Raw genomic sequence first — 11,567 nt, 5'->3', positions numbered from 1 at the left:
TTCCCTTCAGCCAAAATACAAAAAATAAAAAGCTACCCATATACACATTTTATCACAGCAATAGATAAATTTATCACAGTAACAATTTTGACATAATAAAAAGCAAAAAAAATATCAAGGAGGTTTACAGCAGTTTAATGAAGGCTCTCGTACCAAATCTTAAACTCAAAGTTACAGTCAGAATTATTGAAAAAAATAACTTACAGTGAAAAAGCCAATGAGAATTGCCCACCTAGCCATGGAATTAACTGCAGTTTAATGCTGTGCTTAAATACTCACCACACAATACAAACGAATTAAAATCACGACCAAGGTATACACAATTCACTTCCATTCTGTTTTCAATTACATGTATTCAGCATGTAATTTAACCTCTGGAAGTTATTCTGAAGAACACAGAGGCTTTTTTTTTTTTTTTTTTTAAACACTCACTGGAAATAAATACCATTTAAAGAACACACATGGAGTGCAATCAAATGGACACTTAGGCACTGGTACAGTCTAGTCCTCTTCAGCCCTCTACAAACTACAAGACAAGAAGTTTTAAACCACAGATGAAGTGGAGAGCAGGGCAGAACTGTACAGGTAGCGCAACAGGTTATGTACTACACAAGAGCACATCTGCAAAAGGTCCCAGGAGATTTTTGTTGAAGATGCAGCGTATCCACACCAGGTATATTGTAAAGGGCTTAATATTTTCTGAGAAGGTATGATTCTGATGGGACAGTATATAAGGCATGTAAGTGTTCTCCCCTTGCTCTTGTATCCACACTTCATATTTCACTTCTCTGACCTTGAGATATTTCAGGTTCCAGGGGATCTGCCAGGACACGGCAAGTTTAGCTTCGCTCGTGCCCTGGACAGAGGCTTGACACTTGGCATCCCTCACTTTGCCAGGGTAGAGGCTACCAGACCACTTCTGCCTCTTGGGTCCAGGCTTAGACTTCACGGTCTGCCTGATGACATGGATGAGAGAAGGGATGTTCACCTTCGTGTCCTGGTAGGCACGGAACAGCCACTCAGGGTTGCGGCAGCAGAGGTGCCGCGGCACCTCTGTGCTCTTAATGATGCGCTCTTGCTCAGCTTTGTCCAGATGAGCAATCCCACCCTGATCCCAAGGTCTGTCCGGGTAGGTAACGGTGTCTTCCCTGTCGGTGTTCTGCCAGGCAATGTACTGCAGGTCCATGCCAGGAAGGGTTGCCAGGGTTTTGTAAGGAGTATAGTGTTCAGGGTTGATAGCATAAGGAAAGAGCTCCACCACTGTGGCACCTCTTGGCAGGAAGAGAGACATGACTAATTGGGCCCCATGCATGCTGACCAGCATGGACGCATTGCTGATCAACCGGACGATATCAGAAAATGAATGCTCCTCCAGAGAGACAGTAATGGTTTTCATCTGAAACTCCTGAGCGAGAGCCAGGATTAGTTCTGCCTCATTTAGGATAAGTCTGTTGATTGTTCGACTGAACACTACAATGTACTCCTCACTGGAGCTTTCCTCCAAGCTGACGTTCAGCTTCTGCATCATGAATTTGGTGAACTGCCTGATCTCGTTACCAGAAACCAAGATGTTAGCCTTCGGCCCTTGTGGCTGGACGAATCCGTACTGGTACCAGGTGGTGATTTTGGACAGTCCCACATATGATTTGGTAAAGCAGAGTAGCCTGCCTAGGGTTTTAAGCTGCTCCCTAAGGAGTGGCTGCTTGTTACTCAGTAACTTGTAGAGGTCAAAGTGAACACCTTCACTCCACCCTTCCATGAAGAAGAGCCGTGCCTCCAGATCTAAATCGGAGAACTGCTGCATGGTGTAGTAAATGGGGAGGAGGTCGTCATGAAAGACATGCATCAGGTTGTCTGGGTTGAACCTGTTAGCGATCAGTGCCACATCTGGCACGAAGACTGGCTTTGGCATAAATTTCAGTGCAGCAGCTGGCAGCTCCACAAAGTTGAAGTACTGGGTGTTGTGATCTTCCACTGAGGAGAGGTCAAGCAGAGCTGGCTGGAACCTCCGGGAGCCCAGGTTGGGCAGCATGACCGAGGAGTTGCTGTGAAAGTAGACAAACTCCTCAGCCTCGGTTGAGTAGCAGAGGGACTCAAAGCGGCAGATGCGGTCGGTGTGCATCCTGCCAGTGCACACCATCCTGGTACCATCCTCCACCAGTGCCTGGAGAGCTGCATGGTAGTCAATCTGAACCTGAGAGAGTTCCTGAGACTGACGGGTGAGGACCAACTCCTCTTCAACCATGAAGACATGCTCTCGCAGTTTGATGTATTTCCACAGCACAGCAGCAAGGACAGACACGAGCAGGGCATTAAACACAGCTGCTATGTTCATTCTGTAGTCAGATCCTAGCAAGATGACAGGTGGGGAATGCAATTGAGAGGGAACACATCATTAACACTCCTTGACATGGTGAGGGCAAAGACCTGTGGAAAATAAACCAAGAAAGGAACCATTTAAACATCAGCTTTACAGCTCTACCATAAATCATATTTTATGGCCTGTTCAAGAGAGTTTAGGCTTTTTTCAGCAATTCACACCCCCCCCCCCCCCCCCCCCAAGAGGAATGAGGGAAATGAGGAAAAAGAGAAAAAGACCACTACCCAAAACTGAAAAAAATAAAGCAAACAGAACTGGGAGCTGCTCTACAGGAAGGTTTCCTCTCATTTTAATTTCTATCCTTTTGGAGAAGAAAAGTAAGAGAGTTTGAGGGAGAGCTCTGTGAAGCTTTGTCAGGAAAAAAAAAAAAAGCTAGGTTCCCTAGGACTTTGGCTCACTGTGCTTTTTGCAGACCAGTCCAACAGCAAAAAGAAAGACAGTGCTACAATCACTGGACCACTCGCACAGGGCTTGAGAGACCTAGCTCCTTCTCTTGATCTGCCACAGGCCTTTTGTATGGTTGCAAGTACCCAACTCTGCCTCTCGCCTTTACTGTGCAGATAAAATAGTAAAAGGAATATTGCCAAGTATAGATTTTGCTACGCTCCATTCCAATATGAAATTTGGACTGGTGAACATAACATTCAATTTAATTTTATTGGGGAGTAAGGGAAGGACTTGCAGGTTTACAGACTGCCCTGTGGGAGACTTCCAAGTCACTCAGTTATTTCTTTGGCTGCTATCCGCAATCAAAGGCTAGGAGCTGCCATCACCTTCCAAAAGAAATATTGGCACAGGAGAGAGGAGAGCTCCGCTCTTTACGTGAGGAACTGATGTTTCATTAAAACAATCAAACCTTCATTTAGCGAGAGTCTGACTTGCACCAGCATAGCCAACCCTTATACAAATGGGAAGGTAATACATTTGAAGTGTTTCCAGTATTGGCGTTTTCCCATCCCAACTTGAGAATCTCTTCTGTGCTGCTCCAAGGCTTCCCTTTTTCTTTTTTTTTTTCTTATGGGAGAGATCCTGCCACTGTTTTCTTTCTATGTAGAAACACTACTGGCTTATATCAGAGTATTGATTATATTTTCAACTGTGAACCTCAATTGAGATATTGATTCAACTACAGTATTTATGGGCTCCAATTTTCATTATGTATCAAGGTTCACTGCTAGTCAGGCTGTAAATAATTGCAGCCATGACTCATGGGGAACTATAGGAAGATAAATTTCTGATTAGTATATACCTGATTAGACTGTTTCTAACTGCAGTTTTTTAAGGTAGCCATTTAAACTCCCTTTGATGCAAGTTTGGAGGGAGGAAAAAAAGCAATGTCTCAAGCACATGCTCTGACATCCCAAGCAATAATTACTTAGCATTTTAACCCAGAGATGCTTGTTCTTTGACACCAGAGTGGAGGAAAACAGCAAGGCATATTTAGGACCAATTGAAACACCTTCTCTACTGTCAAGGGAGTTCTTTTGAAAAGAGAGACTGCGGCCTAAAAGCTTGATACTGCAATCTGGTTCGTGCAGCTTGGAAATGGACAATCATTCATGGAATTCAATGAAGTTAGAAGGGATCCCTACAGCTTCCGAGATCCAAACAGCCTGCGGGATCCCTGCCCTAGGAAGAACTGAAGGTACATGGAAGACTGTATAATGCCACTGAAATGAGCGCTAGCTGTAAGCCACACAGATTCAAGAGGTGTTCTCTGGGGATCTCAACAACAAATTCATTTCAATTTCAGAGCAGCTCTAGCTACTCAAATGGAACAGAAATGAAGTTCACCTCCTTTGGCAAGTGGTCTGAAAAATTGCCTAATTTCGCAACTCTCTAAAAGCAAGCAGCAAATTAAAAAGGTGGTGTTTTGATTTCAACTGTGGAAAAAGGAAATGGAAAGGGACCCAGAGTGGTCATCTAATTACCAGGGCAGGATCAGCTCTCCCTAAACCACTCCCCCAAAATGCTTATCTACTTCATTCTTAATACTTACTTATCTCTTCAGCCAGTCTCTAACAATAACGGTATGAAGGACTACAATATGCTCTTTCCTAACACTCAGCCTTTGTTTTGATCAGTTTAAACCTGGTCTTGTCCCAGGTGCAACAGATATCAGCACAGATGAACAATGGTTGTCACATCACCTCTCTGTAACAGGATGACTGCTGCTCCTGATGGCTTTGCAACTCTCAACCATGGCTGTTCCATGGACAACCTTGCATGGAAACCCACTGGGGACAGCAGTACATCACCCAGTTAGGCTCTGCTAATGCAAACAAACCAGTTTTCAGGAAAATAAATTTTTTATGGGGACAGATCTTAAGTTATTTTGTTGGTACCAGATTTCCAAAGCTTCATTTTACTTCTTCACTATCTTTGAAAATTGTCTAATGATATCATCCAATTCCCCACACAACCTCTCATCTTGTGAGCACTGCTTTAAATGACTTCAGCAGCATCACCAAGGAAAAGACCAAGTCCAAGTAGCCACATGGAAAGCCTGCTAGTCAATGTGTGAAAGAGACATTTAACAATCAAGTCCTCTGCTACAAGCACACACTTCAAATGAAGGCCAATCTGTGGCATTGTGAAAGTTAACACTGCAGGTCAGAAGAACAAAGTACCTACAAGTTCAGTGGAGTCAGCACAAGTTGGAAGAACCTAACAGAGGGAGAAAACCACACGGCCTCTTTATTATTCCAGTATGGCAGGGAGAGTGTGGATGTGTGGGTGTTTCAAAGGCATCAGAAGCCAGCAGTCCATAAAACCACCACTGATACAACCTGCATTTCACAGGCGTCTCAGTGGTGGAGAGATCTGCTGACCATTACAAACCCCTTGAGCTGAACAGGCCTTCTTGGAAACAGCCTGTTCTAATGTTTCACCCGACTGATTTGTTCTCTCCCCTCTGGGCCCAAGAGAAGGGCATAAGAGGCACTTCAGAGATGCAGCCTGATGGACGTGGCCAGTGTTCGGAGGTTAGCAGTTTTCATTTCAGACTCTGCTACAGCAATACCCACTAAATGGCTACAAATGAACAACTCAGCTTTTTAATAAAAATCACCTGCGAGGCTCTCCTCCATCTCTTCACTCACTGCAGCTCTTTCACTTCCCCGCCCTTAGCTGAAGTTGAGTGCATGTGCTTTAGCCAACCAGGTGTCAGGAATGAATGTTAAAAGCTAGCAATGTTAAAGGAATCCATCTTCATTCCTGTTCCTCATTGCCAATTCGTAAATTCCGGTTCGTGCTGCTTGGCTGAAAGCTGCTTTTTATGGAAAGCAGGGGATGTGGACAGGAAAGGGTGTCACAGGCAGAACTGAGAGGAGAATTTCACAGGTACACAGGGTACTCTTGATTCTTTGCTGTTTTCCCACATTTTATCATTCACCTTTTCTTTTTCCTCCCTTAATTTGATGCTTTCAGTGAACACAGAACTTAGAGAATTAAAATCTTTGGTCCTTCAGGGAGTGAAAGAACATAAATAGTAACAAACCATCCCGCTGTTTGCTTTTACAGACGCAGGAGAGGCTGCACCAAGGCGGTAAAGGGAAGCAATCACTCTCCAGGTCTGCTGGTTCCTCAGTCCCCCAAGCTGAGGTCAGTCCTTAAGTACTTGTCAGCAGCAGTAGTCCTGGGGTGGGAAACTTTTCCAGAAGACAACGGGTAACTCTGAAATAGGTGGAAGCATTTAGTCTTCCACCTGAAGAGAGCTGCTTTGCAACAAGAGAAACTTTCATTACTAAACCGCCCTCACAAAATAGGTCTAGAGCTGCCACTATCCTCCCATGGTGCCATCAGAGAACATCTTAAGAACTGAAAAACACTTGCAGAAGTGGCAGGCCAGATACACTGCTACTTTCCTAAAGAGCAGAGTCCTCTGTGCTGTTTCTCTCTACATATAGGTCAGCATCTAGGCTGTTCATAGCCCCAGTTTCCCACAGACTATCCCCCTACCACAATTCCTACCACACTCATCCACCCTCTCACTTCCCAGTGACACTGGGATAGCCACAGCTTTGCTCTATGTGAGAAATATGCCCCAGTTACCAAGAAAATCACATGGACTGATGGGTTTTTTTACTCTCTGCTTTGAAATGCTAAGCACTATCCTTCAGCAAGAGAAGACGGGACAGCTGATATACGAGAGCCTAGCTGGAAGAGACATGCATGTAAAAGCAGCACTGCCAAGCTGGCAGAGGGCAACAATGCCCCACGGGAGGGGAGGGCACATGCCCTTGAGGACTCTCAAGACAAGCAGTCTGCAGGGGAGGAGCAGGAGTGAGAGAGGGAGAGAGAAGTGGCAGATTTCCCTGGCATTGATGCTGAAAAGGCAGCAGGGCAGCTGACCTACAGCTTCGTATGGTCAAAGATGGGGAGCTCAACCAACACACCAGCATAGGTGCAGCTCAAAGACTTTGCAAGGGAAATAAGTTTGTGTCCTGAGGTTTGCAGCTTGACCACAATAGACGCCGCTCCCAAGGATAAGAACCTGTGGGAGGGACTCTATTTTTGCTCAGCTTATCTTTCCTCTTCTTCCAAAAGGTGACACGCATGAAGAGCTTACCCCATTCTCTTCCTCCACCCTCGCTAACTTAGCAAAAGGGTCACAGCTTCATCCTCTCAGTCCAGATCCTGCTGCTCTAACTAGCACTGATTACTGGTGAGCCGGTAAAGACTTCATGAGAATGCGTCTGGTGTGTTCAGCAAGCACCTCTGGCAGAGATCCCAAGCATCTGTGCAGGCCCGTAGTACTCTCATCTCATGGAAGTTTGGACACAGTAGCACCTTCTCCCTGTTAGCTGCTGGTCATCTAATGTTTTAAACTTCCTCAGGAAGTGGGAAAACAACAGGAAGCATAGATGGAGAAGCTGTTCTTCATCTCTTGTTAATATGTCGAGGAGATCAGATTGGGTGGGATGGGAGAGATGAATTTCTACTAATAGGCAGTTGGCATAAATGAATCCAAACAGTCCTTTAAGAGAAGAATTCTGTTGTTCTTTTTTTTAATTGTGAAGCTAGGGTAGTACGAATCACTAGTTTAAAGCTATTAATATGTTGGACAATGTTTTAAATCTCTTCTCCATTTAAAAAATTACAATCTAGGTAAGAAATTGGGAGAAAAGCTACAAAGTTCACACAGCAAAAAACAAACAACCAAATAAAAAAGACACAAACATGCACTACCAAGAATCCCAGAGGAACTAAACAAGAGCTTGATTAGGGAGAAAAAGGGTCACTGAACAGCACATCTAAAGGGGGACCACCTACTCCTGCAGGTATTAACAAAATGAGAAGTGCTGGTTTTGTCTACTTAGACCTTGCCAAGCTTTTGTTACCAACAGCCCAAGCACCTTCCAACTCTCAGTCAGCAAACGCTCAGTTTTCCAGAGCTACAGCAGGCTAAAAAACCTCACAAAATGGAAAAAAAAGCATGAAGGACACACATTTCCAGAAAGCATCACCACTCTGTGCACAGAGAGAATTGCCTTTACACGGAAGCCAACTTGGGTTTGGCCCAGCTGACCAGCTCCCCAAAGAGCCTGCCAGTCGTGGCAGCAGTGTCCAAGCAGAACCATCTCCACAGTTCTCAGAAACGCGGCACAACTGGAAACAGACTGGGGCTGCTCCTGCCATAGGACTGGGAAGGAGTTGGGGCAGAGCTCCATAGGCAGCTAATGGGCAGGGGACCCCGAACCCTCATGTTACAGCAACACAGGGCCAGGGGTGGGAGCCGATATTCCCTCCTTAATGACATTTTCCCCATTAGCACTCCCTACCCCCCGATCCGTCTCTTGCTAGGCTGGCTTTCCAGGACTGGCACAGGAAAAGTAAAGCGTGCAAACGTGGCATTTCACACTCCCCCTGCAAAATGTCTTCTGTTCTTTCTCCCATCCCTGATGCAAAAGGCTTAGCTAAGGATGCAGTATATGTAATACATACAGTTTTAAATATCTACTTCATTCATGCTCAAAGCAGAAGTTGCTAGAAGGCAACTTTCCCGATTGGAAGGAGGGGGAGTTAGGATTCAGCAGCCAAGAACTGGCTTTTATTCTCATCTCTGTCACAGATTCCCACAGAACTACAAGCAAGTCAATCCCCACAGCCCAAAAGGCGGTTATCATCTTATTCACAGTATTTGTTTAATGAGATAAATATATCTTTCACAGTACATATCACATTAAAGAAAGGATGGTACACTGAATGATTGATATACTGGAACATTTTCTTTGTAAAAACCAGCCAAGTGTAGAAGCACTGACTTTTTAAACAGGAAAAGAGCAGATTCTCGAAAGGAACAAACCCAGCAGTTAAAAAGACAAATATCATTAATGATGCCTGATACAAAAAGGGAATATGAAAAATAAGAATACCTTAACTCTGCAGCTTCAAGTGGAATTTTAAATACAGAAATTTATTCAGAAAAATAAAATAAAAATGTAACTTAAAAAAAAAACTTTTTTTTTTTTTAGGTACTTCAGGTATCTATAGACAGTTGTAATCAAAATTAGGTTTATCTTCAGTTTTTATGGTTTAGCATAAGTCAGGAATAGAAAGCAAAACTGTAAGTCTTTCTATACAAGACTGCAACCAAGGAGACTGAGGCTCTGTGCGACAGTCCCTACCGCAAACATATCTTCCATATGAACAGGAGAATATTGGTGGCTACTGGACACCTTCCAGTTGTGCTTATGCATGGAAAATCTAAGTTTTCTTCCATTTAATTTCAGAGGCTGTGAGAGCTGGGATAGGAAGAGATCCAACCTGACTTTCAGGTTGACTAGCAGCCATTGATTTAGTATTTGTTGATACTGCTGTCTTGATCTACAAGTAAAAAAAAATCCAATACTAAGCAGTCAATGCATATAAAGCAAACCACGAAACTGAGCTATAAGTATGAAACTAAAAAGAAGACTTCTTGAGCTATTAAGGTCCACATTTCCAAGATCTCTTCTCCATCCAGAATGACATGTTGTATGAAATCCTTGCCACAAACAAAAACTAACCCTGATCTCCAGAAAATTCCCCTAAATAAGATGCATTTCTGAGGTGGGAGATGAAAGAAAAATGAGCTATAAAAGAAAAAGAAAAAAAAAAAGTACGTCTCTCAGCCCTCAAGTCTTCCCCTTCTTACAGTCCCAAGCCTAAAGATGAAAACTCACGGTACTCAAAACAACCATGGCTAGGCAGCAGGGAAAGCTTAACAGAGTTCATTCCAGTGATCTTTGTTCACCTGAGTGTCCCATCAAAACCTATCAGGTTACAATGGCATAAACAACACTGTCATATAAGTAAAAAACCTCTCCTCTTGTCTGGTCTCTTGCTTTTAGTCTATAAGCAAGATACCTTTGTCAGGAACAAAAACATGTCAGAAAGCAGCAGGTTTATCTTACTTCAGTGGTCTACCTAAAGCAAAGATGGAGTGGGGGTGGATGAAGGGAAAATTTACTAATGCTGCAAAAGTGAATTTAAAAGAATACGGTGCAAAATCCCAAAGTACTGAACAAGATGAGCTTCAGCCACTCCAACTATGCCTTTGGGCTTTAGCTGCCATTTGTTATTCTCTGTATTTTATCTATCCTTTCTTTCTTTATTCTCTGATGGGAGGAGTACCTGCGTTATTCGCATACTGGGACTGGTGCTTAGCAGCATTTACAGTCTGAGCTCTCCTCGCTTCCCATCAGCATGGTGCCTGAGACCGCTCCTGTGTGCTGCAAATTCCAAGCAGGAGCCAAAATTGTTTGGAGCACAGTGCAGCCAATAAGAACAGTGAAAATCCCTCCTTGGTTACCACCAGCTCTACATTAGCATGTTCTTAGGGCAGGGTAAAAAAAAAAAAAAAAAAAAAAAGTAATCCCAAAGCAGCACCTGTCCACTAAGAAATGCATTTCTAAAAACCTGGAGAATTTAGTCCAGATCAAAGATGTTTTCCCCATGAGACTTTTGTTTAAAAATGATAAAGCAAACCACCAGTCAAACAAAGAGGGACTACAAAGACCTGAGATTACAAATGAACTACTGACCTCCTTCCCACACATGGCAAAGCTACAGAGGAGAGATTCAGTATGAAGTTGCAGAGGGGAGACAGTATCAAAAAGGAGACAGTATCAAAAAACATGCTACCCCCCCACCGCCGAAGTACACTGCAGCCAGGAGTGCCAACGAAACTGAATTCAGAGCCGTTTGTGATCAGCACAGCAAACAGAGCACAGTTACAATAACACCCAGCAAAGAAACACAGTAATTCAGAGCATCTGCAAGCTTTTTAATCTTGGAAGTACTATCACTGGTAGATTAGTGTTTCAGCACATGCACGCATACCTGGTGTTGCTAAATAAAAGGAAAAGCTATCCAGTGCCTCTCTTTCACAGGAGAAAGAAAAAAGAAGACACCTTAAAGCTACGCCTTGCAGGGGAACGAACACTCTCCAGTCCTCTTCTTTCCCCACCACCATAAATAAAAAGAAAAAAAAAAATCGTATCTAACAGCTCTGAGCACAGTAACCCATGCACCATCTGCAGACTGAACTACCTTTCTCCCCCAGGTCTGAGCATGCTCTGTCTGTCGGCAGTGTCCTATCGCTCCAGCTGGCTCACCTCAATTTGTTAGCCTCCCAGAGGTCAGCCTTGCATGCAGGATGATTTGCTGCAGTATTCCTGCAAATCCCCAAAGGGCGGCCACACTGAAACAAACACCATCACGCTGTTTCACAAAGCGGAGCGTGTCTTAGGAGACAGACGGCAAACTGGTTTGGGGGGGGAATGCATTTTAGAAATCCTGCTTTTAGATATTATTGATGCCACTACTACTCCAAACACTTCACAGAAAAGAACAAAACAACAGGAGAGAAAGGAAAAAAATGCCCCTTCCTAGAGGATGTGAAAGCAGTTCAGCATGCTTTCTAGCAACTCCCTTGGCACCAGGGAAGCGATTTCCCAGCTGCGATGGTCAGCAAACAGCTTAGTATTGAACCAGGCTGTGAGTGCCCTCCTTCAGAGATCCAGAGAACCGTATTTTTGAGATGAAGTTATCTTTTATGGTGGAAACTAATTCCTAAATACAAAGGCACAAAAATGAACCAGGGCTTGTATCTCTTACTGCATCCAAGCTGAAGGTCATGGAGGCAAAAGCATCTTACACCAATCTTCTCTGCAGAGCTTGAACCTGTGGGGACTGAGCAGTT

The 11,567-nt window shown here is 43.9% G+C and overlaps 1 protein-coding gene across 2 annotated transcripts; it reads right to left on the bottom strand.

Moving 5' to 3' along the window:
• Positions 1 to 117: 117 nt before the first annotated feature.
• On the bottom strand, positions 118 to 11,050 carry POMGNT2 (protein O-linked mannose N-acetylglucosaminyltransferase 2 (beta 1,4-)). 2 transcript variants are annotated; one of them, XM_009886805.1, is made up of 2 exons: positions 10,981 to 11,050; positions 118 to 2,427 (listed from the first exon to the last, which is right to left on the bottom strand). In XM_009886805.1, the coding sequence occupies exon 2, from the start codon at positions 2,333 to 2,335 to the stop codon at positions 599 to 601; it is 1,737 nt and encodes a 578-aa protein (XP_009885107.1). In that variant the 5' UTR covers positions 2,336 to 2,427; positions 10,981 to 11,050; the 3' UTR covers positions 118 to 598. The 2 variants fall into 2 exon arrangements, with proteins under 2 accessions (XP_009885107.1, XP_009885106.1); XM_009886804.1 differs by lacking the exon at positions 10,981 to 11,050 and adding an exon at positions 10,706 to 10,913.
• Positions 11,051 to 11,567: the final 517 nt, after the last annotated feature.

Source organism: Charadrius vociferus, unplaced genomic scaffold (assembly GCF_000708025.1).
Source record: "Charadrius vociferus isolate BGI_N301 unplaced genomic scaffold, ASM70802v2 scaffold106, whole genome shotgun sequence".
Classification (NCBI taxonomy): Eukaryota; Metazoa; Chordata; class Aves; order Charadriiformes; family Charadriidae; genus Charadrius; species Charadrius vociferus.
Note: the sequence above shows the minus strand (reverse complement) of the source record. Positions and strands in the feature narration are given on the sequence as shown.